The sequence below is a fragment of the Dipodomys merriami genome, unplaced genomic scaffold (genome assembly GCF_024711535.1).
Source record: "Dipodomys merriami isolate MVZ:Mamm:240054 unplaced genomic scaffold, mDipMer1.0.p SCAF_6, whole genome shotgun sequence".
In the NCBI taxonomy this organism is placed as follows: domain Eukaryota; kingdom Metazoa; phylum Chordata; class Mammalia; order Rodentia; family Heteromyidae; genus Dipodomys; species Dipodomys merriami.
The window spans coordinates 9,086,577-9,104,158 of NW_027206179.1; the positions used below are offsets into that span (position 1 = coordinate 9,086,577).

Consider the following 17,582-nt stretch of genomic DNA (forward strand, 5'->3'; position numbering starts at 1 on the left):
ACAAATGCATGAAAGAAAAAAACATTTAAATACATATCTTAGGGTTCATTTTCCTAACATCACCTTATCTGAACTTTTCTGCTTGACTCATACATGTACTAGATATTGCAAATAAGGGAAACCCTGGGACCTATGTTTCTTTGGGCTTGGTTTACTTCACTTAATATAATTTTTTCCAAGTCTTTCCGTTTCCTAACAAATGGGGCAATGTCATTCTTTCTGATGGAGGCATAGAATTCCATTATGTATATATACCACATTTTCTTGATCCATTCATTTACTGAGGGGCATCTGGGTTGGTTCCATATCTTAGCTATAGTAAATAATGCTGCAATAAACATAGTTGTGCTGGTAGCTTTAGTGTGGTCTTGTTTGTAAACATTTGGGTAAATGCCCAAAAGATGGATTGCTGGGTCATAGGGGAGTTCTATGTAAAGTCTTTTCAGGAACCTCCATACTGCTTTCCAAAGTGGTTAAACAAGTTTACACTCCCACCAACAATGAAGTAAGTTTCCCTTCTGTCCACATCCCCTCCAGCATCTGTTGTTATTAGAGTTCTTGATTTTTCCCATTCTACTGGGGTGAGGTGGTATCTTAATGTTGTTCTGATTTGCATTTCTTTTATGGCTAGAGAGGTTGAGCATTTCTTCATGTGTCTATTGGCCATCCTTCTTTCCTCTTCAGAGAAGTTTCTCTTTAAGTCTTTCGCCCACTTATTTATTGGGCAGTTGTTTCTTTGAGGATTTGTTGTTGGGGTATTTAATTTTTTGAGTTCCAAGTATATTTTAGATATGAGACCCTTGTCCGTTGTATGGCTAGGGAAGATCTCTCAATCCGTAGACTTTCTATTGATCTTGCTAGGTATGTCCTTTGCCATGCAGAAGCTCTGCAACTTCATGCAATCCCATTTGTCCAACATTTCTTTGATTTGTTGTTTTTCAGGGTCTCTGTTAAGAAAATTTCAGCCTGTGCCAAGGAGACCTATGGTTTCTCCTATTCCATCCTGTAATGTTTTCAGAGTGTCTGCTTTGATGCCGAGGTCTTTCATCCATTTGGAGTTGATTCTGGTGCAGTGTGATACATAAGGATCTAGCTTTAGTTTTCTACAAGTAGTTAACCAATTTTGCCAGCATCATTTACTGAAGAGGCTCTCTTTCTTCCATTCTATTTTTTTAGCTCCCTTATTGAAGATTAGATGGCTATAGGTCTGTAGGTTCATGTCTGGGTTTTCAATTCTATTCCATTGGTCCTGAAGTCTGTTCTTGTGCCAGTACCAAGCTGTTTTAATTACTATGGCTTGTCAAATCTTTTTCTGCATCTATTGAAATGATCATGTCGTTCTTATCTTTGCTTCTGTTGAGGTAGTTAATTACATTAATTGACTTGCTTATACTGTACCAGGTTTGCAGTCCTGGAATGAATCCCATTAGATCATAATGTATGCTTTTTTTCCATTATTTATTGAATTCGGTTTGCCAGAAATTTGTTGGGAAGTTTTGAATCAATGTCCATCAAAGAAACAGATCTATAGATCTCTCTTATAATTAGATCTTATCTGGTTTGGGGATGAGCACTATGTTTGCTTCATAGAATGAGTTAGATAGTGATCTTTCCCTTTCTATTTCTTTGAAGAGTATGAGGAGTATGAGAGTGAGTTCCCCTTTGCAGACCTTAAAATTTCTGCTTGTCATAGACCAGCCTTGGATGGGAAATCCTTTATTGCCATTTCAACTGCATTATTTGTTATGGGTGTATTTAGTTGAGGTAAATCTTCTTGGTTCAGTTTTAGGATATCAATATTCTTTAGAAATGCTTCCATTTCTCCCAGATTCTCAAATTTACTGGCATAAAGGTTTGTGAAGTATTCCCTAGTAATATTGTGAATGTTGACTATTTCTGTAGTGATATTCCCATTTTCATCTCTAATTTTATTAATTTGTATGTGTGTTCCCGTGTTCCCTTCTCTTTTTGTCAAACTTGTTAAGGGTCTCTAAATTTTGTTAATGTTTTCAAAAGGCCAGCATTTTGCTGTATTCATCCTTTCTATAGTTTCTTATTGTCAAATTTGTTGATTTCTGATTTTTTTAGCATCTGTTTCTATTAATTTGGGGTGTGGCTTGTTCCTTCTTTTCCTGGATTGTAGAATGCAACATTAAAGTGTTGATTTGAGTTTTCTCCAAGTTCTTTTTGTAAGCGTTCAAAATTATAAAAGTTCCTCTGAATACTGCCTTTGCTGTATCCCAGAGAAAATGATATTTTCTGTGCTCACTGGTATTAAACTCCATAAATGTTTGAATTTCACTCCTAATCTCAAAAATGGATTATTAAATGACGTGTTGTTCTGTCTACATGAGTTAGAGAGTCTACTGTGATGCCATTTGCTTTGAGCTCTAATTTTATTCTATTGTAGTCTGATAGAATGCAAGGAATCATTTCAATTTTTTTCAAAATTTGCACAGGTTTGCTTTGCACTCACATATGACCTATTTTTGAGAATCTGCCATGGCCTGCTGAGAAGAATGTACATTCTGATGCTGTAGAACAAGAGTCTTAGATGTCTGTTAAATCTAATTGGTTCATGTAGTTTTTTAAATAAGTTTTTTATTGTGATAGTACTGTACACAGGGGTTACAGTTACATGAGCAAGGTAATTAGTACATTTCTTATCCAGCATTGTTGCCTCCTCCTTTGTAGTTGATGTAGTTTTCAGGTCTGAGGTGTTTCTTTGGTGAATTTTTGCCTAGCTGATCTATCCAGAGCTGACAATGATGTGTTGAAGTCCCCAATTAAAACTGTGTTTTTATATGTGTATGTGTTTTAAGTCAAGTAGCATGTGTTTGTGAAGTTGAATGGGAAGCCTTTGGTGGGAAGTTATTAAGAATTGTCATATCTTGCTGGAGTATAGTTGCCTTTATTAATATGTAATGACCTTGTTGGTCTTCCTGATTTTAATTTGAAATCTACTTTAGGATATTAATATTGCTACACTGGCCTGTTTATTGGGACCATTTGCTTGAAAAATTTAATTCCAGCCCCTCACATTGGGAATGTGTCTGCTTTTGTCAGCCAGATATGTCTCTTGTAGGCAACAGAAGTACAGTTCTTGCCTTTGGATCCAAGTAGCCACTCTATGTCTTTTAATTAGAGAGTTAACTCAACTGATGTTGAGGTTTTCAACTGAGAGGTGTCTGTTAATGCCTGTTCACCAATTCCATCTTTAGTGGCTGTGACTCCTCTGTACTCTGATAAGGTGTAGTTTCTTTGTCTATATCTTGTTCTTGTTGATTTTATGTACAAAGGACAGCTTTAAGTATTTTGGAGTGCTAGTTTGGTGGATACAATTTTTCCCTTTTTCTTTATTATTGAATATATCAATTTGTTCTTCAGTTATGAAAGAGAGCTTTGCTAAGTTTAAGTATTCTTGGTAGATAATTTCTTGATTGTAGGGTTTGGAACACATCATGCCAGGCTCTTCTTGTTTTCATGTTCTCAGCACAGAAGTCTGTTCTTTTTAGATAGGTTTCCCTTTATAAGCAATCAACTTTTTCTCTTTGACACATTTCAGGCTCCTTTCCTGGATTACCTCTGGTTGTGTGCGAATTACAATGTGCCAATATGATGTTCTGTTCCAGTCCGGGCTTTTGGGTGTTGTAAATGCTTCTTATGTGAAAAGGCCTTTCTTTTGGAGTATTTGGAATTCTCTCTGCTAGGATCCTGAGATCTCTGGTCCCTACCCCCTTCACTATCTCTTCTACCACTTACTGTGTATCTATCGGCCTTAAATTGAATCTACATATTGGGTCTTCTAATTCCTTCTTTATTGTTTCTTGGATTTGATATGTATAATAACCTCCTGTCATTTAATTTGATCTGTTCTGTGTCCCAGATCTGAAACTCTGTCTTCTACTTCATCTATTTGGGCACAGAGGCTTTCCATTTGATTATTTAATTCTTTGTGTTTTTTTGTTTTTGTTTTTCTCATTTCTAAGGTTTTTAACCTCTTATTTGAAGTCTTGTTTTAGGATGTCTAAAGACCTCTTCGCATCATTCATTTTATTTCTTCGTATTTTGGTTAATCTCCTTTAACTGGATTGCTGCTTTTTCATTGGACTCATTTGTGATCTCTTGGAGTTCATTTAACACCTTCTTTTTAGCCTACATTAATTCTTCCGTTATTCTTTGGTTAGCCTCATCATGTTCACAATTTTTCTTGTGTATAATTTCAAACTTTCATTCATTAAATTTATCAACCATGCTTTTAGTATAACTTTTTAAGTGTCTTCTAGATTACTGTTGCTCTGCTTTGTTGACCGGTTATTTTCTGTGACAGTTATATTTCCTTGGATTTGCATATTTCTGGTATTTCTGTGGTGTATTCTGCCCATTTGAAGACACTATTGGTTTTATCTTTGGAGAATCTGTGATCTTTTAAATAAGTTCTTTTTTGTTTTCTAGATAGACTAGGCAGCTAGTGTTCTGTCTCTTTATTGGGTTTTATTTGTGTGGGTTTAGGGGTTATAGGGATCACTGAGTTGTGATCTGTTGTGATCTGTTGTGATGATTCTGTTGTGCCATGAAATAGTGCTGTAAAATTTTGACTGTGAGAAGACAATATTGAGGTTGTGGTGTAAGGTTAGAATGGATAGGGGCAGTTTTAAGGGTGTATTTAATTGAGAGGGCTACATGTTTTAGGGGAGTTAGAGGAGAAAAGAAGGCAGAAACAGTGAATGAGTGTGCAGGAGGATATAAATGAGGGAGAAGAAGGAGGAGGAGAAGAGAGAAGAAAAGAAAATGAAGGGAAAAACAAAATATTTAAATAAACACTTGTTTTAGTGCATCTCTGTTTTAGTGCGTCAGAAATCAGGGCTGTTTCTCACTGAAGTTTCTATGGGAATGGCCCAACTTAGTTCACCTTTAGAGGAAGATACTTAGGTCTGAGTTGTAACTAAACGCTAGTTACTATTGGTACTATATGCAGCTGTTCCCATCAGTGATGCTGGGTGGGGAATGTAATGGGAGGTGTAATAGTTTTCAGCCTTTTTTCCTATGCAGTGGCGAGTACTGGTCTCCTTTTCCCAGGTATGTTCGAGCTCCATTGTTTTCTAGGAGTGTTGCTGTTTGCTGGCCGGAGCTTTCATGAGAGTTTGGAGTTTCAGTACTCTGGCACAGGGGCAGGTCCTAGTGTTGTTTTCCAAAATGCTTTCCTGGCTTTGTGCTGCATTGATATCTGCGGGTACGAGGTTGGGGAAAATTTGGAAGTTTTACTTTACTGGCAGAGGTGCAAAGATGTGTCCCAGGGGACTCTCCGGATAGTGGCAAAAGGTGGGGGAAAAGGGTTTGGATCTTTGCCCTCTTCAAATGTGTCCCCTCTTTCATAGGCCGGGGACTTGGTCAGGACACTTGGAGTCCCACTAAGAGCTGCTTCTCCAAGGGATGGGTCCTCAATGAAGTACTCACAAATTCCGGAGCCTGTGTTGGCCTGGCCATCTGAGTGTTGGTGAGAGATCTCTGTGTCTGGATGTGGCAGTCTCAATCTCTTCTTCCTGCTCTCCCTCACATGGTGTCTCTCTCCTCCTTTGTTTTGTGTGCCAGTGGCTGCAGACTCTCAGTCAGGGTCTGCAAGCTAATTTAGAGATCTTCCCTGATTACTCTCCTTGTGTTCAAAAGGTTACTGCCATGCCATGTGATCTCTTCAGCATGATACTTGTCTTCTGGTTAAAGTTGGTGGCACTTCAGGCATGTCCCTCTAGGCATCCATAGACTGCCTGCGGAGGCCAGGGGCCAAAGCTGCAGCTGCTTATCAGGGGTCTGCTGTCCTGATGGTTTCTGCTCTGTGTTTCTGTTGTGAGATTTCTTCTGTATTAGAATGAGTCTATCTGTTTGAAGTTTGATTGGTGTGGCTTTCTTGTGGTGAAGTGTGGGCTGGAAGCCTAAATTCTCTTTTATCATACACCTAGGGAATTTACTTGTAATGATGCCACTTTCTTCCTGGAAGTGTCAGTTCTGTCTTTGATGTGTATCATTAGAGTATTGACTTGAGATTTTTCTAACTGGTTCATGCAAGCACTTATAGACATGAACTGTCCTCTGAGAACTGCCTTTCTCATGTGCCAAAGGAGTTGATATTTTCTGTGTTCATTTACGTGGAATGCCAGATACGATTAAATTTCTTTTATCTCTTCTGAGACCTACTGATAACTCTGCAATGGTTAGTTTCAATGACTTTGAGCATTTTCTTTCTTTTTTTAGGCAATTTTTTATTTTTTTAAATTTTTATTTATTTTTTATTGTGAAAATACTGTACAGAGGGGTTACAATTACATGGGCAAAATAATGAGTACATTTCTTATCAAGCATTGTAGCCTCCTCCTTTATTTCCCCTTCCCATCCCTTCCCATCCTCCCCCAGTCCCTCCACTCAATCCTCCCCACCCTCACCTCACACCAAAGTTGTAAAGTTCGTTTTTGACATAACCACTTGTATGTCTCCTTGTTGCAATGGGTCCACCTGTATCCCTATTTAAATGATTTGTTTTTTCCCTTCCCCTCCAAAAATTATAACATCAAATACAGTGAAAGCAGGGGTTATACTGTGGGGGAGGGACATACAAAGCAACAAAGAAATAATCTTATAAATGTGTTAGAAACAATTGCATGAAAGAAAAAAAGCATTTGAATATATATCTTAAGGTTCATTTCCCTAACATCACCTTATCTGAACTTTTCTGCTTGAGTTAGACATATACTAGATATTTCAAATAAGGGAAACCATGGGACCTATGTTTCTTTGGGCCTGGTTTACTTCACTTAATATAATTTTTTCTAAGACTTTCCATTTCCTAACAAATGGGGCAATGTCATTCTTTCTGATGGAGGCATAGAATTCCATTGTGTATAACCTTACTGCATTGTTGGTGGGAGTGTAAAGTTGTTCAACCACTTTGGAAAGCAGTATGGAGGTTCCTCAAAAGACTCCACATAGAGCTCCCCTATGACCCAGCAATCCCCCCAAAAAATTGGGCATTTACCCAAATGTTCACAAACAAGACTACACTAAAGCTAGCAGTATGACTATGTTTATTGCAGCATTATTTACTATAGCTAAGATATGGAACCAACCCAGATGCCCCTCAGTAGATGAATGGACTTTGAGCATTTTCTGTGATTTGTTTTGGTGTTGCACTCAACTTTTATTGCATTGACAAGATACAGGATATATATTCTTATGTATTTTTCTTGTTCATTAATGTTTCTGTCTTTTGGACTGAAAAATTCATTTTATTATTTTTTGTAGAAAACAGTTAGTGAAGATACATTCTCTTAACTGTGCTTCTTTCGGAACATCTTTATCCTTCCATCCTTTCTAAAGTATATCTTTGCTAGATACAATACTATTGGTGGATAATTTATAATTTTTATCTTCAGTACCTAAAGATCTCTTGCCATCTTCTCCTGACTTATGGTTTCTACTGAGGACTAATCTATTAGGGAAATGGGGACATGGGATATGGATCCCATTTTTATTATAGTTTAGAGAATCATTCCTGTATATGTATTTCACTGTAAGTGCTTTATCATAAGAGAGCATGCTGTAGATGTCATTGTCAAATATTTGATTATCCTTTCATCTCTATGTCTATTACTTTGTATGCTTCTCTATATTTTCTTTTTTGAAAATATTGTTATAAACGTTTGAGAAACCTTTTTCACACATCTTCATTCTTACTTACACTTTAATCCTTTGTATGTGTATGTTCAATTCGATTTTTCTATTTTCTTCAGTTTAGACAACTTACAAACATGGTGACTTTCATTGAGATTATTTCACATATACCTACAGCATATATTGAATAAGTTAATCTTTTCATTAGTATTTCCAATGTGGCTTCATTTTTTCCTTTTAAACAATGCAGGTTGATTTCATTCTATTAACTTCTTTATAATATGCATGCATTTGTGCATGTATTCACACACAAACATACTGGCACACACAGAGAGGACACAGAGAAATAAATAAAAGTCCTTTGTCTTCTTCATTTCTCTTTATTTGTTCTTTTTTAGTATCTCAATCTAAGTATATTGGGAAGAGAACAGTGGTCACTGCATTTTACCATGGTGGCCTTGGAACTCAAGTTTCAGTGTAAAGCTTGCTTACAATTTCTCAGCCCACATGGTGGTGGTTTCTCTTTCAATGATGAGTTTCATGGAATTGGATGCATCCCTTCTCTTTTGTTCAATATATTGTGTCTGTGAGCACAGCTTGCTATAGAGTCTTCCATAAATAACACTTTGCTTCTGAAAGTTAAACTCAAATTGAACATTCATTAGTTAGCCTGCCCTGCCATATAAACACATCACATAAACCAGGTGACTTAAAACACAAGATTTATTTTTCACACAGGTAGAGCTAGCTGTCCTACAATAAAGGCAACAAAATATTTGTTGTCTCATGAAAACATAATGCAACATGCAACAGATTTTGGCTGTGGTGCATATGATAATTGGGACAAAGCAACCTCTTTTTCTACTTGAATACTTTTCTGACTCTCACTCATGACAAATTCCATCCATGTCCTTAATTAATTCTATATGCAATCATAAGACACTACATTCATATTCCATTCAAATTGGGGTCATATTTTAACATATTCATTGACAAATAAGCATTCAAATCATCAAAGCCATGAGTTTTGAAATATTTCTCCTCAATATCTATGTTCATTTTGCAGGTTTATCTGCAAGAACTATCAGCTTGTTTTGGCCATGGCCTTTGCTATTGAGGAGATCAACAAAAACCCTGATCTTTTACATAACATGACTCTGGGATTTGATGTCTATAATGTTGAATTAAGAACTTGGACAATGTTTAAGAATCCCTTCATTTGGCTATATGGGAAGTATGAGATTCCAAACTACTCTTGTATGAGAGACAGCAGGTCTATAGCAGTGCTTACAGGACCATCAGCAATAACATCTGACCAGATTGGGACATTGCTAGGACTCTACAGATTTCCACAGGTGAGGGTGGGAGGTGTGGAAGGAAATAAAAATGTCTGATTTAGAGGGAGAAAAATGAGTTAAGGGGTAACAAGTTATACAATAAATGTAATCATGACCTTACTTATGTAACTGTACATCACCTGTGTACATCACCTAGACAATAGAATTTGTTTTAAAATATCTGATTTGGTTTCACTTCAGGTGTTTCCAGAAAATGATAGGAGACTAGATTTATGTACTTATCAAGTTTTGTGATATCAAACATAAGTAATCAAAGATAGTTATATATCCAATATTTGGAAAAGGACCTGGAAGAGTTAGACCAGACAAATGGATAAAATTTTTAAGGTAAATAATATTTTAATGCAGTATTTCAGAAAAATCAACGTGAATGCAAAAATGGTGAATGAAAATTTTAAGTAAAGGCAAGGATCAGCTTTCACAGATCCTTAGCTTCCAAAATGTGAAATGCTTTTTGCATTTTCCTTTTCAAAATAATGTCTTGAAATACTAATCATAGTGATTGCTGCTTTTTGTTTGTTTGTTTGTTTTACCTTAATGCCTTCATAAATTTTACATCTTAGGCTGGTGTCTTGTTTATACCGAAGTTTCTTTTTATTTCTTCTAGGAAGGGATTTTCATTAAAATGGTAAGTGGAAGTAGGGGAGGTAGTATCATGAGTCTAATTTTTAAGTTATCTTAAATTCAGCACTTAGTTCTTATTTACTTTTACCCAGAAGGAGTCAGAGAACATACAATTTCACACTGTAGATAAGTAAAACAAGACATATTATAACTCCATGGCAAAAGTCCTGTAGAAGGCATACTAGACTAGAAGATTCTCTAGGGACTAGTTGGAGAAAATGAATATTTATAGCATACTTAAGTGAACAAGGCTTGGCCAAAGGATTTGAATCAATAGAATCAGTTTTTTTGGGGGGAGGTTAAAGAACAAATGCCTAAGAATTAGTGGGCTTGAATCGCCCTTGGCTTCTTGCCCACCTGAGTAACCTGTGGCAAGTTCTTTTTTTTAACACTTTTTTTAGACAAATGGATAAATTATTGTTTGAAACCTTATCAATAAGTTTCTTTAATGAGTCAGGAAATAGAGAATGACTGCAGTATGAAGATATGTTGAACAGGTCTCTGATGGCTCAGACCTGTAATCCGAGCTAATTAGGAGACTTGTACCTCCAACTAACCTGGAAAGACCACAAAGTGAATGTGTGGCTAAAGTGGTAGAGTACTACCCTTGATGGCAAAAGCCAAGGAACTGAAAGAGGTCAGGAGTTTGTGTCCCTGTAGTGTCATGCACACATACTCTCTCTCTGTCTCTGTCTGTCTGTCTGTCTGTCTGTCTGTCTGTCTGTCTGTCTGTCTCTCTCTCTCTCTCTCTCTCTCTCTCTCTCTCTCTCTCTCTCTCTCTCTCTCTCTCTCTCACACACACACACACACACACACACACAAGATATTATTTTGAATGAAGTACATCAGGCTCAGAGTGAGAAAGGGTAAATGTGTCCTCTCATATGTGAAAGTTATATCTAAAATATGAACACTTAATAAAAACTAAATATGGGCATACACATAGCCCTGTACATATATACATGATCAGTCTCACTAAATTACAGCATATAGATGGGTAGAATTCCATGGTGTAACTTCTCTGATATACTGACAATATAAAATATGAACACCAGAAAGCTGCAGCATATATTGTCTGAGTGAAGGAGGTGATAAGGGAAATAGGTATAGTAATAAGGAATGGATGGGTGAAGAAAAACATAATACTCAATATACATGTGTGAAAATGGAATTAGGAAAATCAGGGGGTGGGTAAGGTTGATATTGATGGGAAAAGTTGATGGAAATAGTGACAAAGCTGAATAGACATTTTTAAATACATTGATATGTTGTACTGTTACTGTTTACACAGTAGGATCCAGGAAAGTGCTGTCTGGTAGGCAGAAAGGGACCATACCATGTGGGTATAGACAAAGTTTATTGAAACATCACATGCTTATATAAGCACACAGACAGGAAAAGTAAATCTTCAGTCAGAGGCAGAGAGTTAATCTAACAGTTTTACGGGAACACAGACAATGAGAGTTTAACTTTAAGTTAGTAAGCAGGAAAAGCTAATCCTTGTCAACAAATGTGGAGCAGTTCCAGTAATCAAGGTGGTTGTAAAAGTAGGTAAAGCATAAGTGAGCACACAAAGGGAGTCTCAAGGCATTGTTCTACATGGTTAAATAGGAGGAGCATGAATGGCACTTCCTGCACACCATAACCTGAGTCTGGCACTGGGCACAAAACCTTTGCCCTGCAGGGAGGAAGGGACATCTTCCTCCCTTCCCCCAGAGGAATTCAAGCCAGCATGCACCTTCAGGGCACACAGGAGTTCAGATGGGGTTACTCGGGTCAATGACTCTGACATTGTACAACTATTAAAAAACAATATTTTTTTCAAAAAGTAAAACAAAACCTACCTTCCACTTATTCAACTGTTTATTTTTATTGTGAAAATACCATACAGAGGGGTTACAATTACATGGGCAAGATACAGAGTGCATTTTTTATCAAGCATTGCTGTCTCCTCCTCCCCTTACCACCCCTTTGCATCCCTCCGACCCCACCAAAGTTGTAAAGATCATTTTTCTACATAACGTCTTGTACATCTCATTGTTGCAATGGATCCACCTGTATTCCTATTTAAACAATTTGTTTTTTCCCTTCCCTTCCTTAAATTATACCAACATCAAATACAGTGAAAACAAGGGTTACACCATGAGGGAGATACATACAAAGCAACAAAAAATCTTATAAATATGTTAGAAACAATCGCAAGAAAGAAAAAAAAATATTTGAGTCCTTATCTTGGGGTTCATTTTGCTTAACGTCAACTTATCTGACCATTTCTGCTTGTCTCAGACATATACTAGTTATTGCAAATAAGGGAAACCATGGATCCTATGTCTCTTTGGGCCTGGCTTACTTCACTTAATATAATGACAGACCCTTAGTAAATCTTATCAGAAAAAGAAGAGAACACACCCAAATAAATAAACTCAGAGATGAGAATGGAAACATGACCACAGAAACAACCAAGATTCAGAACATTATAAGGGAATATGTCTCAACTGTTTCTTAACAGACTTCAAGAATGAGATGGTGATACATGGCAATCTTCTCATTCATTGAGTGTCTAATTTTCTTTCTCTTTAGTTTACCTTTGGGCCTTTTGATCATACCCTGAGTGACCATAACAAGTTTCCTGCTCTCTATCAGATGGACCCAAAGGACACATCAATAGCCACTGCCATGGTCTCCTTACTGCTTCACTTCAGCTGGAACTGGGTGGGACTGTTCACCTCACAAGATGAGAATGGTTCCTGGTTTCTGGCTGAATTGAAAGAAGAGATGGCCAAGAACAGAGTCTGTGTAGACTATGAGATAGTTATTTCAACCCAAGGCATGTCACATATACAGAAAACCATGGCAGTTTATCATGACATAAATAAATCTGCAGCAAGTGTCCTCATCATATATGCTGATAATGATTCACTGATAGCTTTAACGGTTTGTATTGAGCAAATTTTCACACAAGGTAAGGTTTGTATCATTAACTCACACTGGGATTTCACCCTGAACAAGAGCTATTTCTTGCTAGGTTCATTGCATGTACCTCTTATTTTTACACACCAACATGTAGATCTTTCTGGATTCACAGATTTTATCAAGGCAGTCAACCCTTCCAAATACCCAGAAGACATATTTCTTGCTAGGCTGTGGTTTCTCTCTTTTAATTGCTCAGATGCTGAATCTGACTGTGTAACATGGGACAATTGTCTTCATGATGCCTCTTTGGATTGGTTGCCGGGCCATTCTTTTGACATGACTATGTCTGGAGACAGTTACAATATATACAATGCTGTGTATGCTGTGGCCCAGGCTCTCCATGAGATGCTTCTTCATCAAACGGAAATTCAAACAATGGGAAATAGAAAAGAGACAGTGCCTTCCCCTGCACAGGTAATTTCTTCTTTGTTAGATGGCACACATCATGATAAAATACAATGCTACAGGGGCTTCTTATGGTATGAAATTAAATATTTCTGTTTGTATGCATGTGTGTACATATACACATACTTATATATATATATATATATATGTTTGCATTCACAGATGATACATATCTTGGTTGCTATTAATTAATTAATATATATTTCAGTATCTGAAGTAATTTGCTCAAATGTTAAGCTTTTTACTTTATATTAACAGAAACTACTGTAAATGCAAAATTGAACAAATGCAGATTAACATCACAATAATGATATTCAAGTCTTTTCCCCAAACCCTAGATAATCCTTTATGCTTAAATGTCTGTGTGATACTCTAATCATGCATGCATATGCTCACAAGAATACAGCAGGGAAATAGCAAAGACAAAATATATTCCATGTTTCTATTGGTTAATTTTGGCTGGTCCACGGGCTTGAACCAGTGCCTGGACTATGTCCCTGAGTCTCTTTGTGCTCAAAGCTAGTGCTTAACCACTTGAGCACTACTTCCAGCTTTTTCTGAATAGTTTATTGGAGAAAGGTTCTCATGGACTGGTCTGCCCAGGCTGGCTTTGAAGAATGATCCTCTGATGTGAGCCTCCTGAGTAGCTAGGATTGCATATGGGAGCTCTCAGCACCCTGTATATAAATTACTTCAGTTACCAGAACATCAGCATGTTCAAAACTACTGTTTTGACCATTGTAAAATCAACTTTTTTCCTACAAGTTTCTTCAGTCATAGAAAAGGATGAACTGCTGCTGAACAAGTAATTTTCATTAGGTGACCTAGTTTCATTCAAATTTTGCTATTAAAAATTTAGCAAGCTCAAACTATAGAAATTCATTTAAAATACTGTTAATGGGCAAGCTGCAGCAAAATGATTTGCTTTGAAAAGGGGCTTTCTACTCCTTCCCTGACTGATCAGGTGGGTAATTCATTAGGTGTCTGTGCTATTCGTGAATTCAGAATCAGATATTGAAGGCAATCAGAGGCTTTTATTACTTCATGTTTTCTGTCTTAAATCTGGGATGTACTTCACCATAAGAAAGTGTCTCCCTTTAGATGTACCCTTTTCTGAAGAACAGCCACTGGTATAGTCCTACTGGAGATCAAGTGATTTGGGACAAGAAAAGGAAATTGAAGCCAGAGTATGACATTCTGAACATTTGGAATTTTCCAGAAGGCCTTGAACTTGCAGTGAATATAGGGAAGTTTTCTCCATATGCTCCACATAGCAATCATTTGTCTTTATCTGAAGATTTGATAGAGTGGGCCATAAGAACTACAGAGGTGAGTTAGATCTAATCTTAATAATTGTAAGGACACACAACTCAGCAAAAGTCAACCTTTAAATGTAGACCTGGCTGAGTGTCAGCAACTTTCTCCCATAATCCCTCACTACTAAAATAGCTGAGATCTGAATATTATAGTTTAGAATCAGCTCACATAGGAAAACCTATGAGACACTTATCTCCAACTAACCACCAAAAATCTGGAAGTAGAGCTCTGACTCAAGTAGTAGAGTGATAACCTGAGCAAAAAAATCAAGTCCAGTGTCCATACCTTGAGTTATAACCCAAAGATAAGAACCAAAATAAGTAAATGTGTTTCTAAATTTCAATTTAGAATATTGTCATGAGATATAAATTATATTTTTCTCAGTGGGTTTCTAACACCATGATAAAGTACTTGATAAGTTGCTTTATGTGGTTCAAAGTTTTCTTTTTCTCCCTTCTGTATTCATTCATTCAATGATTAATTGACCTGCTACTTAACCATCTACCGTGAAAGGAATCATTGAAGGCCCTGTGAGAAGATTTTCACATCATGGATGCTGGAAAACAAAGAGAAAGATATGATAGGCCTGGGGTTCACATAATGCTATAAAGGGGAAGTCTTCCTCCTTGCTTTTCCCCATGTAACAGATGAGTAGGAGACAAAATATAATTCAAGGAAATTCCATAGGGCTATACACTAGGCATTATGTTCTCAACACTAGTTTCCACCTTTTAAAGATCCCATACTTTACAATCATTGAACAGCCTAGAAATCAAGGTTGTACCATGTAGGCCATTGGGAATAATGGAATATGGAATCCATAACAGAATTCAATTAATCAACTGCACTTACCTACATTATGTTTACTTACCTAGATTATGTTTAATAATCTAATTTTTAATGGACTTTTTGACAAGTAAACAGTTACTGACACATCCCTGATATTCCTCAGACTCCTCACTCTGTGTGCAGTGAGAGTTGTGGTCCTGGATTCAGGAAATCTCCTCAGGAGGGAAAGGCTGCCTGTTGCTTTGATTGTACCCCTTGCCCAGAGAATGAGATTGCTAATAGGACAGGTGAGTCCATGAATTATGAAGAAACTCTCCACTTCTCCCTAGTTTTCCTCAATCCAAAGAAGTCAATGCCAAAGTTGTATAATAGGATTGCATAGCCCGTTTTCTTTATCTCTGTTAATAATTTAATTTTGAAAAGTGGTGGTTTTTCTAATTGCAATATGATAGATCATGCCTTTCAATTACCTATTCAGTTATGTTCTGTAGTCTATTGCAGGCAAAGTTATCTCCAGGAATCGTTCTTATCAGTTAAATTTAGGAAAGTGTAAACTCTAACATGAAATTAAGCATAAGTCTTATTAAGGACAGTGTTCATTTTAAAGGTTACATTTTACCTACTAAGAAATCAAGGATCTGGAACATCTTTAGTTCTCAGGACCCAGAACTGGTCTTGGCACAAAGCAAGTGCTCATAAAGGTGGATTCAGTTTAAGAATGAGCATGACCATAGAGTGTCCAAGAGTGGACACTCTGTTCCTGAAGTTTCACAGGTGAGAAGGAGAGACAAACATAATGACATGAATGCAAGGATAATATCCACAGTGATAAAATTGTTTTATGGAGACATATAGGAAAGTATAAGCTGCACAATTACAATTTTCAATAGGATTACAGAACTGTTAGTAAGAATGAGAAAAAGTGTAGAAAATTGTTGATAGAATATCAGAATACCACAACTGTCACATTATCAATACATGTGATAGTTACTGAAGGAAAACAGTTGAATTAAAAAAAAAACCTTGAATAAAGAAGAGGATAGTAATAGGAGGCCATTGTGGTTGAGAAAAAAAACAAAAATATTTTAATGTTTTTATGATTGTAAATGCTGACATCTTCGGATTATAACTAAGTGAATAATTTTCTAAATTTTTAAAAGAAAAAGAGTTCATTACAAGAACTAATAGGATCCTACTCTTCTCACCAGATATGGAGCAATGTGTGAAATGTGCAGTTCATCAGTATGCCAACACACAGAGAAACCAGTGCCTCGTGAGAGCTGCAAGTTTCCTGGCTTTTGGAGATCCCTTGGGAATGGCTCTAGCTTGCATGGCTCTCTGCTTCTCTATGCTATCAGCGGCTGTACTTGGAATGTTTGTCAAATACCAAGACGCTGCCATTGTCAAGGCCAATAACCAGACTCTCAGCTACATCTTGCTCATCTCCCTCATCTTGTGTTTCCTCTGTTCCTTGCTCTTTCTTGGACGTCCCAACACAGTAACCTGCATCCTGCAGCAGGTCACATTTGGGATTGTGTTCACTGTGGCTGTTTCCACAGTGTTGGCCAAAACAGTGACTGTTGTTTTGGCCTTCAAGGCCACTTCTCCAGGGAGAAAGCTGAGGTGGCTGCTGGTATCTGGAGCTCCTAAATTCATTATACCCATCTGCACCCTGATCCAGGTGACCCTCTGTGGACTCTGGTTGGGAACCTCTCCTCCATTCATTGACACAGATGCACACTCTGAACATGGCCACATCATCATCCTGTGCAACAAGGGCTCCCTCACTGCCTTCTACTGTGTCCTGGGATACCTGGGCTCCCTGGCCATGGCCAGCTTCACTGTGGCTTTTCTTGCCAGAAATCTTCCTGACACCTTCAATGAAGCCAAGTTCCTGACCTTCAGCATGCTGGTGTTCTGCAGTGTATGGCTCACCTTCCTGCCTGTCTACCACAGTGCCAAAGGGAAGGTCATGGTGGCAGTGGAGGTCTTCTCCATCTTGGCCTCTGGGGCAGGGCTCCTAGGCTGTATTTTTGCCCCAAAGTGCATCATCTTGTTAATGCCTAATAGTAATCCTTTGCATGGTATTAGGGATAAAAGACATAGTAGGAGACATTAGCTTTCTTATAATTAAACTCATATATTTGATTAGTATATAGGTCTGATCTAAATCTATAGTAATTTTCAATTGTTATATTAGTTTGTATTGTGGAATATTTACTGTAATGAGTAAAGGTATATTCATCATTTTTCTAGCTTTGGTAATTACAAGTAGTGGTAATAACCATTTAAATCTGAATTTTTCTTTTATAATTTTGGTTCATCCTATATAATTTGCATTTAATCTTAATATCCTTTCTTCTCAGTTTCTTTTCACTGTTGTCTTTCTTAATCACTTTTCTAAATCTTTAAGTATATTAATTTCTGGTCTGTATGCCACCATTTTGCAGAGTC

The 17,582-nt window shown here is 37.2% G+C and overlaps 1 protein-coding gene across 1 annotated transcript in view; it reads left to right on the plus strand.

The window, feature by feature from the left end:
* LOC138814264 (vomeronasal type-2 receptor 116-like) overlaps positions 1 to 17,247 on the plus strand; it is a 29,210-nt gene extending 11,963 nt beyond the window's left edge. The window contains exons 3-11 of the mRNA XM_070003268.1: positions 3,566 to 3,687; positions 5,107 to 5,315; positions 5,379 to 5,497; positions 8,729 to 9,017; positions 12,225 to 12,606; positions 12,814 to 13,031; positions 14,124 to 14,351; positions 15,292 to 15,415; positions 16,337 to 17,247. Of these exons, the coding sequence (XP_069859369.1) occupies positions 3,566 to 3,687; positions 5,107 to 5,315; positions 5,379 to 5,497; positions 8,729 to 9,017; positions 12,225 to 12,606; positions 12,814 to 13,031; positions 14,124 to 14,351; positions 15,292 to 15,415; positions 16,337 to 17,247 (2,602 nt within the window). The remainder of the gene's footprint in view (positions 1 to 3,565; positions 3,688 to 5,106; positions 5,316 to 5,378; positions 5,498 to 8,728; positions 9,018 to 12,224; positions 12,607 to 12,813; positions 13,032 to 14,123; positions 14,352 to 15,291; positions 15,416 to 16,336) is intronic.
* Positions 17,248 to 17,582: the final 335 nt, after the last annotated feature.